This window comes from Triticum aestivum, chromosome 7B (genome assembly GCF_018294505.1).
Source record: "Triticum aestivum cultivar Chinese Spring chromosome 7B, IWGSC CS RefSeq v2.1, whole genome shotgun sequence".
In the NCBI taxonomy this organism is placed as follows: domain Eukaryota; kingdom Viridiplantae; phylum Streptophyta; class Magnoliopsida; order Poales; family Poaceae; genus Triticum; species Triticum aestivum.
This window is the reverse complement of record NC_057813.1, coordinates 534,889,037-534,903,595: the sequence shown is the minus strand read 5'-3', so window position 1 is coordinate 534,903,595 and position 14,559 is coordinate 534,889,037. Positions and strand designations below refer to the sequence as shown.

At 45.1% G+C, this 14,559-nt stretch overlaps 3 protein-coding genes across 3 annotated transcripts; 1 reads left to right on the top strand and 2 right to left on the bottom strand.

Moving 5' to 3' along the window:
- Positions 1 to 2,496: 2,496 nt before the first annotated feature.
- LOC123162664 (E3 ubiquitin-protein ligase RING1) lies at positions 2,497 to 3,822 on the bottom strand. The gene has a single exon (XM_044580444.1). The coding sequence runs from the start codon at positions 3,731 to 3,733 to the stop codon at positions 2,741 to 2,743; it is 993 nt and encodes a 330-aa protein (XP_044436379.1). The 5' UTR covers positions 3,734 to 3,822; the 3' UTR covers positions 2,497 to 2,740.
- A 498-nt stretch (positions 3,823 to 4,320) lies between these two features.
- Positions 4,321 to 7,946, top strand: LOC123162663 (amino acid transporter AVT6A). The gene is made up of 6 exons (XM_044580443.1): positions 4,321 to 4,589; positions 5,334 to 5,771; positions 6,316 to 6,468; positions 6,559 to 6,762; positions 6,843 to 7,308; positions 7,395 to 7,946. Exons 2-6 carry the CDS (start codon positions 5,351 to 5,353, stop codon positions 7,525 to 7,527), a joined length of 1,377 nt encoding a protein of 458 aa, XP_044436378.1. The 5' UTR covers positions 4,321 to 4,589; positions 5,334 to 5,350; the 3' UTR covers positions 7,528 to 7,946.
- A 2,831-nt stretch (positions 7,947 to 10,777) lies between these two features.
- Positions 10,778 to 14,294, bottom strand: LOC123156842 (something about silencing protein 10). Its single transcript, XM_044575028.1, has 2 exons — positions 12,710 to 14,294; positions 10,778 to 11,557 (listed from the first exon to the last, which is right to left on the bottom strand). Exons 1-2 carry the CDS (start codon positions 14,153 to 14,155, stop codon positions 11,030 to 11,032), a joined length of 1,974 nt encoding a protein of 657 aa, XP_044430963.1. The 5' UTR covers positions 14,156 to 14,294; the 3' UTR covers positions 10,778 to 11,029.
- Positions 14,295 to 14,559: the final 265 nt, after the last annotated feature.

Below are 14,559 nucleotides of genomic sequence, written 5' to 3'. Positions count from 1 at the left end.
GTATGCGGGCGGGAGAAACCCCTGGATCTGCAATTCTACTAATTGGCTGTGAGGAACAGAACACTTCTCCAAATCACCTGGCTTGGTGCTACAGGAGCGAGAGGAGGAGCCGCGACGGCCGGCCATGATGGGATGGATTTTTTCGAACGCGCTCTGATGGCTACTCGCTGGGGGAGATGGTGTGATTTGGATCTGAGGATCCCCGTCTCTTTAAATAGATGATTTACTTACATGGCTAGGGTGGCAAATGTAAAAATGCCCCAACTTCTCGCATTCACTCAACACGTGGAGATAATCATTATTGAAGCACAGAAGCCGAGGAGTACAACATTAATGGGAAGCCGGACACTACTCGCTACAACAGGTACTCTAGATTTGGAGAACCCGCCTTGCAATGCCGAAGACAATTTGCGCGCCGGACTCATCGTCATTGAAGCCTGGTTCAGGGGCTACTGAGGGAGTCCTGGATTAGGGGTCCTCAAACAGCCGGACTATATACTTTGGCCGAACTGTTGAACTATGAAGATACAAGATTGAAGACTTCGTCTCGTGTCCGAATGAGACTCTCCTTTGCGTGGAAGACAAGCTTGGCAATTCGGATGCGTAGATCTCCTTCTCTGTAACCGACTCTGTGTAATCTTAGCCCCCCTTCAGTGTCTACATAAACCTGAGGGTTTAGTCCGTAGGACAACAATCATATCATATGCTAGCTTCTAGGGTTTAGCATCTACGATCTTGTGGTAGATCAACTCTTGTAATACTCATATCATCAAGATCAATGAAGCAAGAAGTAGGGTATTACCTCCATCGAGAGGGCCCGAACCTGTGTAAACATCGTGTCCCCTGCCTCCTGTTACCATTAGCCTTAGACGCACAGTTCGGAACCCCCTACCCGAGATCCGCCGGTTTTGACACCGACAGTTACAAGAGCAAGTGCAGTAATACTTAGAAACAATTCGATAACCAGTTATGGTAACAAAAATTGGACAACCAGTCAAATCATGGAAATTATGGAGTGCCGTCTACATCAAAGAATCTTGCAAAAAGAATTGAAAAAAATCTGATGGTTCACTGTGATTGGTCAGGTAACCTTTCCTTTCAGTTTTCCACTTAAGATGCACACTATGAATACCGCACACTAGCCTGAAGAAAATAGCATGGCATATAAATGAACATAGAAGCACTTGCTGGTCTCAATGAATAACTAGCGAGTGCGAAGATATTTTTTTTCCAACCAACTGCCATGCCGTGTCGTCGTTTTCATATATCCAATAAGCAACTAAGGTACGCTTCATCCCATATTCTGATAAAAGATGGTTTCTCCAGCATGTTCCCTGGAGATGGATCTAACTGTACTTTGCTTCCCAGATATAACATAACTTTGATGACTTATCTGTTACCAAATATAAACAAGTAAATAAGAATTGGCAACCAACTCTTCCATTTTTGAAAGGGCCATGTTGACTTTCAGCACAATGATCTAGTGATCTAAACGCTCTTATATTTCTTTACGGGGGGAGTACCAACCACTCCAAAGGTAACAGAACTTTGATGGCTTGTTTGGTACTGCTAAACACCACTAGTTGGTATTGTGTGATAGTTAAAGGACCACAGTACTTACAGTGCAGCAGAGAAGCTCACGTAAGTAGCCTCGCCTTACAGAAATGATATATACTCCCAGTACAGAAAAGTAACTCACAGGTTTAATTAAAGAAAACTAGATTGAAATTTCTAGTACAGGGCAGTCTTGGTACAGAGAGTAGCATACTAACATCTATAAAGATATTTCTGAAACTATGATGGCAGTAAATCATGCAGTCAGCAAAGCATGACATATATTACTGAAGCAGTTCTGCCACAACCAATACAAATTAGACAAGATTTCGGTGACTAAGAAACTTCTCTGTATTACTGAAGCAGCATGACATATATGCAGAAGCACTAACGGTTATTCTTACCATTCAACTCCCAATCGGAAAAGTTGCATCAACACTTCAAACCAAATAGTACGACTAGTGACTTCGAAGTATCCTAACTTATCGGTCACCGAGTGAGGTTTCTCATTTTAACTTCCAGCAAACTGGTATTGTGTGCTAATTAAAACCTACAGTACTTATAGTGCAGCAGAGAAGCTCACATCAGTAGCATCACCACAAAGAAATTACATCTAAGAACAGAAGAGCAACACTGAGGTTTGATTAAAGCATACCAGATTGAGACTTGTAGTACAAAAGAGTCTTCTATAATGGTGCTTCTGATATCAGGATGCCCGTAACTGATGCAATAAGAAAAGGAGTAATCCAGTAGAAGAAAATACTACTCCCTCCGTCCCATAATATAAGAACGTTTTTTACACTAGTATAGTGTCAAAAGTGTTCTTATATCATAATATAAGAACGTTTTTGACACTAGTGTAGTGTCAAAAGCGTTCTTATATTATGGGACGGAGGGAGTAATTGATTTGTCAGAAACAATACGAATAAAACAAGCATCGAGTGAGAGAATTGGTTTTCTGTGTTATTGAAGCAGCACGACATATATACAGAAGCTCTAACAATTGTTCTTACCAATCAAGTCCCAATCAGAAGTTCAGAACCGCTACATCAATCGACACTTAAAAACCAAAGAAGTATGACCCTAGCAACCTCCAAGCATCCTAACTGAGCAAGTCAAGAGAGTGAGGTTTCTCACATAACTTGGATGGAATTGCAACCAAGAGATGCCACCAAGCAACCCATGCTCACATCTGCATAGATGTGCCCAACTGTGCTGTCGAACCACCAGCAGAACGCCGCCTTGCCCGCCGCTGCTCATAGTCGGGGTCATCAGTGGGCAGCTCGTAGCGGCATACCGGGCACGAGTTGCGTATGGCAAGCCATGGCCCAATGCACGCCCCATGGTAGAAGTGTGCACACGGCAGCCGCGTGGCGAGCCCCCCCTGCACGATCCCGTCCTTGCACACAGCGCATCCCTGCGCGGCCTCCTCCCCACTGATCGCCACCACCTGGAGCCGCTCCACCGCTGCCCGCGCCGCAGGTGGCGCGCCCCCCACCGTCACATCTGTCATATGCCCTGGCAGCACCTCAAACTCGTCCTCATCCAGCGGCACCGGCAGCACCTCCCAGCCGACGCTCCGGAATATGTCATCGAGCTCCGGGTGCTCATCGCCGAAATCAAAGGGCGGCTCGTCGGAGAACATGGACTCGTCCTCCCCGCTGTCGATCCCCTCCATGACGCCCAGGATCTCCCGCTCGCTGAGGAAGCCGAACACGTCGGCATCGGCGTCGCCCCCTCCGCCTGCTCCTCCCGCGCCGCCCCCGCCGCCAGCCCCAGGGACGGAGGCATCTCCGGCGTCGCCGGCGTCGGCGATCTCCTCCCACTCGAGGGCGTCCGCGAGGTCGTCGGCGAGGTCCTCCTCGAGGCAGTCCCAGAAGGGCGGGGAGCGGGCCGGGGAGAGGCTGCGCATCGGGAGGAAGGACGGCGGGGAGAGGCGGCCGAGGCCGAGGCTGAGGTCGAGGTCGAGGTCGTGGTCGGAGTCGAAGGAGAAGGGGGAGCCCGGGGCGGGGGTTAGGGTTTGAGATTCGATGTCGAAGTCGGGGGAGATGTCGGAGTGGGTGAAGTGGTGCTCCTCCTCCTCGAAGGCGTCGGAGAAGGAGAGGTAGGAGGGCTCCCCGAGCGACCCCGGGCCGTCCTCGTCGATGCCGAGGAAGAACTCGTCGGCGAGCCCCGCCATGGCGGCGGCGGCGGAGGAGGAGGGGAACGGGACGGGGGGAATTGGGGCGGGGACGGGTGGGGTGGGGTGGTCCGGCTCGGGACGCGTCGTGTGGAGGCGTGGCGTCTCCGTCTCTGGTTGGTGGGCAACTGGGCGTCTGGGCCGGGCCACTCACCCACTCCGTCCGTCCTCACGCCGTCACCCCATAATACGCTTCCAATGCGCTTTCGCGCTCGTCATAATACGCTTTTACGTTGACAATACGTAGCCAGACTGTTGGTCGTCTTTTAGCAGAGAACACGTGTTGTACTAAACAAAGACGCTGTTAGTTCAGCTGGCACTGTCACGGTCGTTGCCACCGGGAATGCGAGGCTCCGGCCACCCCTCCGGCCGGCCGCCCCCGCGCGCGCGCAACGCCTCCGCCGTCTTCCACCCGCCATTTCCACCGGCAGGAGGAAGCCTGCACGCCAAACACGAGCGACCGGCACGGGCGAAACTCCTCCCCAAATCCACCACCTCGCCGGCCCACCTGCAATATTCCGAGGAGCACGAGACAGGGACGGGATCCGGAATCGGATTTATTATTTCCGCCGACGTCGACGGGATCCATCCACTCGTGGGCGGACGAGCGAGGGGGCTGTAGCGGGTGACAGCGAGAGGTTTGGACCGATGCGCTGATTGATTGGCCTTAACTGGAGGCAGCTCCGCGTCCCCTCGCTGTATAAAACGAGGCCGGGCTGGAGCCTGGTGGCTCAGAGAGAGGCGGCCCTCTCTCCCTCCCTCCACAGTCCACAAGTTCTTCTCTGCTTTTGTCTGGCTCTGGTCGCGTCTGCTCTTTTGGCTTTCGGATCCCGGAGAGACTTCTGCTGGTGGAAAGGTAACGCCCTTTTCTCCCTTTTCCCTTGCCGTCAGTTCTTGGTCAGGATTCTTGCCTGGTATGGAGAAAGCTGCATCTGTTCTTGTTGTGGATGTGTGATGATAATGGGTTCTGTGGGAGTGAGTTGCAGTGGAAAATGGGCTGTTGCTTTTAGGACAGTTGCTGGATGTATGTGCTAGTTTGTCATGGACTGCTTTTCTTTGATTATGAAGATAGAACATTCAATCGAATGTTGTGTTTGTCTGTCGGGCCGGATTGTGTTGAAAAAAAGAAAACTTCAGTTGACTTTGTTGTGCTTGGGTCATGTTGTTTGGATATCATTTCTCCATGTGATTTGCCTCATCTGCAGGTTATCATTGGGTTAAACTCCATATTGTTACTTCTAGGGAATCCTGGTCCTTAGATTCTTCATCTAGCCCTTCGGTTTGGTAATTGATTTTTGCTGTACGATGCTTTAGTATGTATATACCCTAAACCACTTATGATTTTGAATGCTAGCTATCGAAATTGTGTTGCTCGAGAAGTGGATCAATATTTACGTTAATAAAGGCATCTTTCATTTATTTGAAGAGAATGTTCAAATTAAATACATAAGAGATGGAGAATCAAATTAAGTGTGTCTAAATTTCCTAACAAACTGGGTCTCACCATAAGAAGTATCGAGAGAAAACACAAAGCGACTGGTTTTAGTCAAATCAAATAGTCTATTGCGCTATATCGTTGACTCAAATCCTTCCCTTCCAGGAGAGTGAAAGAGAAAAATGGGTGTCGGGAACGGATCAGCGGACGTGAACCAGCAGACGGCGCGCAACGAAATACGAGATGAGACTACGCCGCTTCTTCCGGTCAAGGTGGAGGAGGAGGGATTCCATGAGTTTAATGGAGCTTCATTCTCCGGGGCAGTTTTCAATCTCTCGACCACCATCGTTGGTGCTGGAATCATGGCCTTGCCAGCCAGCATCAAGATGCTGGGCCTCATCCCTGGCCTTCTGATGATCATCTTTGTGGCACTGCTCACAGAGGCATCCATAGACATGCTTATCAGGTGCAGCCACCAAGGAAAGATCACGTCATATGGGTGGCTGATGGGTGAGGCATATGGACAATGGGGGAGGATTGCGCTGCAGGCCTCTGTGGTTATAAACAACATCGGTGTGATGATTGTTTACATGATTATCATTGGTATTTCATCTAAGCTCAATACTTCTCCTTCCTGTTCTATCTGTTACTTTCGAACATTTTGTGATGCAACTTAAATTCACCAACTTGGACTTGTTATGGATAATCCAATGCTCCACCAGAGTATCTTTTAATCCTTCTATTCCACTAATGGCACACTTCAGGGCCTATGTTTGGAGACGAGTCACGAATAATTCCAAGATGTTCTTGATTTTTTTTTACTTAAGAGCATATAAGTTTATTGCTTAGCTGATTGACTTGGGTTTCTTCGGTACATTACTTTCAAGACAATTCTCATCCATGAGCTCCTGATAAATACTTTATCAAGTTTTATACTATCAAATGGCAAATGGAACCCTAGCTCCCTCTCTGAAGAAATAATTTGTCATTTTGAGCAATTTAGTAAAAACATAAGAGACCAGTTCGAACTTGAGCTAGTTAGAAGTCAGCTTCTTATCTTCAAGTAACATCTTGTACCTTAATAATTAAAATGAACAGTTCTATTTGCATGAACTGCGATTGACAGTGGTTCTTGAACTTTTGGTAGGTGATGTATTATCTGGAACATCGTCAGGCGGTATTCATCATCGTGGCATATTGGAGGGCTGGTTTGGAGCACATTTGTGGAATTCTCGCGCCATTGTTCTTCTTGTGACAACTCTTTTCGTGTTTGCTCCATTGGTGAGCTTTAAACGATTGGGTACGTGTTCATCTGTGCAAACTATGAAATAACTACTTTTCACCATGGTTGCTGCATGATATTAATCTTAAATCTTGTTGTTTCCTATAGATTCACTGAGCTACACATCTGCCCTATCAGTTGCTCTCGCTGTGGTTTTTGTTGTTATTACTGCTGGGATTGCCATAATCAAAGTCATCAATGGAACTGTAGCAATGCCCAAGCTTTTTCCAGAAATAGATGATCTTAGTTCTGTCTGGAAGCTTTTTACGGCTGTCCCTGTCCTTGTCACTGCATATATCTGCCACTATAATGGTATGCAATTTCAGTGCCCAGCTATTCTTGCCATTGTTCGGTTATGTCGATTCTAAATGAATGTTTTCATTATTCCACAGTTCACAGCATTGACAATGAGCTTGAGGATAAAACACAAACTAAACCAATTGTGCGAACATCACTGGCCCTTTGCTCCAGTGTTTACATTGCCACAAGTTTCTTTGCTTATCTTCTCTTTGGAGATGGTACACTGGATGATGTGCTCGCCAACTTTGATTCAAATCTCGGCATTCCTTTCAGCTCTGTCTTCAATGACGTAGTCAGAGTGAGCTATGCTGCGCACGTCATGCTTGTCTTCCCCATCGTCTTCTTTGCCCTTAGGCTCAACTTGGATGGGCTACTCTTTCCCACGTCGAGGCACATTTCTTATGACAATAAGAGATTTACAATCATAACCATCTCGCTCCTCGTGGTTATTTATACTGCTGCCATCTTCATACCAAGCATTTGGGATGCATTCCAGTTTACTGGTGCCACAGCTGCCGTTTTGATTGGTTTTATCTTTCCTGCCATGGTCATATTAAGGTACCTAAATAATGCTTCTGATTGGTTATGTATTCCCTATTTGCTAAGCACTCCTGTATTAACACATAAACTCGTTTTTTTCCAAGGGATCCTTATGGAATCGCAACCAAGCGTGACAAGATCTTGGCTGTAACCATGATCGTGCTTGCTGTTGTCTCAAACTCTGTTGCCCTATACAGTGATGCGATGAACATCTTCCGTAGGAAAGAGGTAGCCTGAACTTCAGAGTTCAAAGTTGAAAGGAAGGGTGTCACTGATGTAGGAAGCGCAGTTTCATATTACAAAATTCAGTGGCTTTGAAGGAAGATGGTTTGCTGGGATGCTGTGAAGAAAGATGATTTCTTTGGTCAGCAACTCAGCATTGAGGCCTGCCACATGGAAGAATTGGATGGTTGAAATTGTCAGGTCTTGTGTACATGAGCTGGCTCAACGTCGAATTGAGCCACTTGCAATATATGTATGTTCTTTTTTTGGCGCGAATATATGTGCCCACCCCAGACAGAAAAGAAAGCATTGCTGCAAAAAGCTTGCTCTACAATAATGTACAGTGTTCCTAGTATTTGAGTTGAGTTAATTCTATGTTTTATTTGGACCTAAATCCAAGGTTTCGAATACAAATAAAGTGGCCATTGTTACCATCCTTCACTTCTGAGAGAAGCTGTAGATCTGATATATGCTACAACAACACAATTTTTTGCATGAACTGTTGAACTAATGTTCCACTAGTCTCCAGATGATGGTACCTGTCTACATCCTAGTCGTACTGGGAAAAAATGCACTAAAGATCAAATGTAGCATCATTGTCTTTGATGTTTTTAATATGGGAAGTGAAATTCAGAAAGGCCACCTCTTTGTACAGGTGGCCTACAAGCATGTCCATGTACACAGATTTGTCTTCCAACTGCATCATTCTATATTGTCAGTGGGTGATAGAAGTAGAACTAAAAAGAGGTAGAAAAAGAGATTCATCACACCAGTGGTTTTTGCCTTCTGCTGTGGCCAAGGGGCACCTAGCTCCTGAGCTGAATCTCTCTGCGTCTTGAAAGGTCAGACGCCCAGCATTCAAGAAAGCCAACTGGACACTCCAGGCCCAGGTATGCTCCAAACAGACTGCTAGGGTGAGGTCCCCATGAAAGAAACATTTTTCTTAAATTTTCTGAGAGTGTTTTTCTTTTGTCAGGATTCTTAGTATCCAGGCCAGCCAATGAGTACAATGACAAAATCCTGGTATCAATAATTGTGATAGGCTTATCTTTCAACAAGTTGTGCCTGACTAGCAAATTAGTACTAGGACTCTTAGAAACCTAATGTATGATTGATGGGTTCCTAGTTTATGACTAATTTACTGAGGTGTCAAGAGGAGAGTTTTAATGGGAGGAAATTCTTCGCATGACGATGACTCATCATAGTATGGATGTAGTAAATTTATTTATCGCACATGGCGGGTTTAGAGCCACAAGTTCGGGCTGTCAGAGATCAGGTCACTGATGGATCGGGCTGTCAATGATGTTTACTTTAATAGTGATCTTTTGTTCTGTATACTTGACAAGCTCTTGTGAATTGTTCCCTTTTTCTGAAAGTGTTTTGTCAGCATTCTTAGAATCCTAGTCAGCCAATGTGTACAATGACAAAATCCTGAAAACACTAACTGCGATAGGCTTATTTTCAGTCATTAACAAGCTGCCCAAGTAGCAAATTAGTAGTAGGGAACTCCTAGAAAACTAATGCATGATTGATGTGCCCCTAGTTTATGACTAATAACTTGTGCTATCAAGAGCAGAGTTTGGATGGGAGGAAATTCTTTGCATGACGATGATTCAATCATAGTACGGGTACAACAAATTTATCGCAGATGGCAGGTTTAGAGCCACAAGTTCAGGCCGTTAGACCGGGGTTATCCAGAGATCAAGTCACTGAGGGATCAGGCTGTCAATGATGTTTACTATAATAGTGATCTTTTGTAATGTACTCCCTCCGTTCGGAATTACTTGTCTGTGAAATGGATGTATCTAGAACTAAAATACGTCTAGATACATCCATTTCTGCGACAAGTAATTCCGAACGGAGGGAGTACTTGACAAGCTCATTTTGAATTGTTTGAGCTTCTCCACACGAATCTACAACACTTACTTTTTTAGGTGTACAGCACTTGGGTGGCCTTTGTCTGAGCTACAGCTAGTGATTCTCAGATTCTAGGCCTCACAAAATCACAATCCAAAATAAACTCGCAGAAAATGAACTAGCATGCACACCCAGCCTGAAGCTGAAAATTTGGTGATTCCCGACCTACCACTTTTTTTGGATGATATGTTTAGTATATGTAAGACTATGATGGTTCGCGCTTATTTTGGATGTTATGTTTCATATGCATATTTCGGACAATATCGTTCTACAATCATTACATTTCTAGAAAAATATTTCATATATGATTAACAAATTGCTAATTCTCGCTTTATCGAGTCAAAACAGCCAACTTGCACTTTAATATGCATATAACGTCGTACTCAGCACTCATGGACTTTATTGACATTCCATAATACCCACAGCTCCTACAGCTGTCCAACAATAGGGTAAACAAACAACCAGCTTCTGGTTCGGGTGGGGGAAGGGGGGAGGGTCGACGCCAAGGAGGCAAGGACCGTAGAACAATTGTTCTATGCTATTTTCCATAGATTAAAAGGGTAAGTATGTACATGCAGGGGAGGAACAAAAAGAAAAACAAGACGAAGAAATGAAAATAAAATGAGATCATCCAATGCCTGTTCTAGGAAACATGAGGTTCAGAGTTTAGGCGAAACTACAACACAATCATCCTAGACGAGTGTTAATCCAACTCTCCAAGGTGTCTGCATTCTTATGTTTGACTCTGTGACCAAGGACAATATGGTATTGCTTGAGAAGGCATTTCCATGTGTTGACTGCAGGCACTTCATTTTTGAAATGTTTCCCATTTCTCTGATTCCAAATATTCCAGCAGACTAGATTGACAATGTCCATGCCTCCATGTCAGTCTTGAGTGGCAAAGATGATTTCAGGTTTTCTTTGTGTTACGTTGACATATATAATTATTCTCCTACTTATTAATTATCAATGATGTAATCCTTGCCCCCACAATGAACATTATGTAGTTCAAGGTCCTCTTTGATTCGCAGGATTACTTGTATCCTATATAGGATTACAAGATTTACTACTAGAGCGAATACATGAATGGACGAATGTTTGCTAGTACAAAAAAAAAATCTACCAAGAGGTTTGAGTGGATGGAAATTTTCCTTCAAAATAGAGTACAAATGAATTCCATGAAAAAATCCTAAGGATTCCAGTCCAGCAAATCAAACGACCGCCATAGGAAAAATTCCTAAGGATCCAAATGCTCCAAAAATCATATGTAATCCCTTTGAATCAGAAGAGCCCTGACTGTTTCGAGCACAGCAACATTATGTAATAGAAGCATTTGCAAATCAAAGTATGATAGGAACTGGTTCTTCATATTTCTGCTTCTAATTCCCATCAAACACAATCCAACATCTGAAGGCAGATAGAGCAACCACAAGAGTGGTTGTAATTTGATAATCTTAAACAATGCAAACATGCTGCTTTCTTTCCACCAAAACTGTTTACTACTACGAACACAAATGACCATCAAACGAAAATTTCATGCCCGACGCGAACTAAACCAAACAAACAAAATTTGCGTACATTCACGATAAGGCCGATGCTATCAACTCTTGAACCTAACACTACGGCTGACGTTTGCATTGATGCCAGACAGTTCACCTCCGTAGGGACCAGAGGGCTTCTTCGTGCTGCGGACTTGACCTTGCCTCCTTTTACTATGTTTATCACTCTTGATCCTGTATTTCTTACGTGGATTCTTGAGTTGCTTGTTTCTGGAGCGTGTCAGCCCTCGGTTCTTCTCTATCTGCCGCGAAATCTTCCTCTTGCCATCTCCTTCGCTTTCTTCCTCCAGCTCAGTAGCAGGGGTGCTCTGTTCTTTGCCCATGCGCTTTTCGGTCCTCTGCCTCTTGATATCTTTGTAGAATTCATCTTCAGACCCTGAAGATTCATGATCATCACCATCTTCCTCACTGGATTGGCTGAGCTTCTCTTCAGTATGACCACCATCTTCTGGCAACTCATCATCTTCACGTGAATTGGTTCCTATACGAGCAAGAACACGTAGTTCATGCTTTCGGCGTCTTTCACCAATCTCATCTCGCTTTGGAATGTCATCATCACCAGAAACAAACTGAAATGATGGTCAGAAGAGAAAAAGGGTTAGGAATAGCTATAGCCATTGCAACAACCGATACACAAAGCACAAGTGCATGTTCAAAGGGTGGATTTAGTTTTGTAGATGAGCAATAATCAGCAAACGTAAATTCATCAAGTATTTCAGACAATATCTTTGGTAAGACAAGAGTAACGAAGTTTGCGTCCCTAAGAAAAACAATTATATGCACTTGATGGCAGATATCATTCTGTTAACATTCTGGAACAGCATAATAGAAAGATTACAAACACTAACAGAGCAGAATGATTCAAGCATGACACAACATTTTGACAAAAAACAATTGACCAGCATTGTTGGCTAGTGCATATTATCAAAACAAAATATGATAGGAATGTGGCAATGTGATGCCAGAGTTTTTAAAGCTGGAAGGCAAGTGTAGCAAGTGTCCCTGAGTGTAGCACAATTCATCATTGCTATGTTTTACCAATAATGGTATTTCTTCTCGTATTCACAGCTAGCAACAAAATGCCATGTCAAAGTATTATCAAAATTCAAATTCACTTTTGCAGCATAAGCAAAGTCCTACTGAACTCGAGACATGTCGAGAAACGTCAGGATCAATATGTAAACCATGACAGCAGCTCCAAAATCACCTAATAATCCTTGAATTTCACAAACATTTTTGGATAAAATGATGTTTCAAATCATGTATAGTATATGCTGGCTGATAACATCTGCAACATAGCTGGGTACAAGGATGCAGTTTCAGTCCATTTAAGGTTTCTATCAATACAAATATATTACAAACTCGCCTAATATTACACATGCTAACAACAAAAGGAATGTGGAATGTTGAAAATCATAGAATAAAGTAGACATGTAATAGATGTCAACTTGCTCGAAATCAGGATGATTCAGCTGAATACTATCAAGAATTTACAGTAAGAAACATATGGCATCTAAATTTTGGTCCTACGTGACAGTATGTATATTTGTTGGTGTAGTTTTGCAGTTACAAACTTGGAATTTTCACCACATGCATAAAACACTTAGGCCAAATAGGCACAGAACATTATTACAAGATATTTAGATTTTGCACAAGTTAAAAATAGCTAGCTATGAAGGTACCCAACAAAAATAAGAAACCTGCATGAAAATATCCCATACCTTGTTTCTAACTGAGCCAGCTGCATTAACCAGGAGCTTTGTAGGTTTGACCACTTGACTATTTTTCTGCACTTCATCATCAAAGTCATCCAATGTCTGCAGTTTTTTCCTACTATTGGTTGCCAAGGTTTTTGACAACTTTGGCTTCAACTTAGACAGCCCTTTTTGCTTCAACCCCTCCTCAAGGATTGCTCTTCTTTTCAACATTTCAATGCTTTGCAAGCCCATATGCTCATCCTTGCCCTTCCTTTTTGCAATTTCATGGTGCCCCTTAGAAGGCTTATTCTTTGTCAATTCGGCTACTTCAGCACCCTGTTTTACTTTGTCCATATCTAGTAAATTGCTAGATTTTCCCTCATTCTCTAGAGAGACTGCCTTGTTCACCTCATCAAGGGTGCTGCTATCAGGCATAAAATGGTCTTCAGTGTCCCCATCTTGGTTCGGAAGATTTATATTTGCCAGCTTTTGCACCATGTTCTTGGTCTCTACCAGCCGAGCAATTACAGGATGATCCTGCACAGACAGTCCCTCTGCTCTCATAAGGAGGTAGAAGGTAATGGATTGACAATGAGCCAACAGACAAGCTCGCTTCACCTCCAATGGCTGCATTTTACCCTTATTCTTGCCTTGCCCAGCTGCCAACTCATTGGTGACTGGCCCTATTGCCTTCAGCTGTTCGTGGGCATCATTCAAATCAGCCAGTAATCCAACCAGTTCAGGAGCTGAGCTGTACACTACATCCATCTTCTCATCTTTTGACAGGACAGCAAAATCTTCCCTCAGCTTCGTGTAGCTTTCAAGAGGGGATGCCTCATCAGCAAGCTTCACTTGATGGCCGGATGCCTTTGAGGGCTTATTATCCTCTTCATCACTTTCATCATCTTCCAATCCGAAATCTTTCATTGACAGCTTATTCTCTGCCTGCAGCCTCCTTAGCTCATCAAACTCAACATCATCAGCATCTTGCTCATGATCATCATAGTATGTTTTCTTCCCTGTACCCCAGTTCTTTGGATCATCCTCCGGTTCCTCATCCTCCTCCGCGCTGCCATCATCCCCGGCAGCCTGTTTGGCTGCCCTCTGCGCTCTCTTGATTTTTGCAGTATATGACTTGTCCCATACCTCAACATCACCTGCGTGCGCGTCGCCGTCCTCGCCTCCTTCGCTGCCATCTTCGCTTTCATCGCCGTCCTCGCCTCCTTCGCTGTCATCGCTCTCATCGTCGGAAACGCCCTCGACGTCGTAGATAGGCATCACCAAAGCATCCTCCTCCGAGTCCCTCGAGTCGTCGACGTCGAGGGGGATGACGTCCCGCTGCTTGTGGAAGGCGTCGATCTCGTCGTCGTCGGAGTCGGAGATCGCCGCCGCCGCCGCCTCGCTGGCCCGCTTGGACTTGTGGAGGCCAGCCGCGGGAGGCGGCCGTGTCGACCTCGGCCTCTTCCCCATGTCGGGCGGCCGCCGGAGTATCGGGGGCTCGGGGTGGGTGGAAGGGGTGTGCGGCGGCGGAGGCTGGTTCAGGGGTTAGGGTTTTAGCTGTGGAAGGAGATGGATGGAAGCGGTGCGGACTGTGCGATGCGAGCAGAGCAATGAAGCGATGTGGGATTGGCATGCCGTGGGTCATTATTGGGCTGGGCCTTCAGTGGTTAACTCAAATCAAACATATTTCGGTTTTTGGTTAGCGCCAAGAGCCCACGAGCTCAGGGCAAACGGGACAGGTTCCTATCACGCCTGCAGATCAGCCTGCAGCGGACTAATTCAATGCAAGTGCCTTGCAACCACCAAGTCAGCGTTCCAGCTGGTGGACCAAGTGTAGCGTGCGTGTGAAGCCAAGTGTGGCGTGCGTGTGTGGC

Bases quoted from the DNA above. Each gene is read 5' to 3' on its own strand.
- LOC123162664 (XM_044580444.1), bottom strand. From the start codon at position 3,733: ATGGCGGGGCTCGCCGACGAGTTCTTCCTCGGCATCGACGAGGACGGC.
- LOC123162663 (XM_044580443.1), top strand. From the start codon at position 5,351: ATGGGTGTCGGGAACGGATCAGCGGACGTGAACCAGCAGACGGCGCGC. The intron at 6,763-6,842 runs GTATGCAATTTC...ATTATTCCACAG, and splicing joins ATATATCTGCCACTATAATG to TTCACAGCATTGACAATGAG. The intron at 7,309-7,394 runs GTACCTAAATAA...TTTTTTTCCAAG, and splicing joins CCTGCCATGGTCATATTAAG to GGATCCTTATGGAATCGCAA.
- LOC123156842 (XM_044575028.1), bottom strand. From the start codon at position 14,155: ATGGGGAAGAGGCCGAGGTCGACACGGCCGCCTCCCGCGGCTGGCCTC. The intron at 11,558-12,709 runs GTATGGGATATT...CCATCATTTCAG, and splicing joins CTGGCTCAGTTAGAAACAAG to TTTGTTTCTGGTGATGATGA.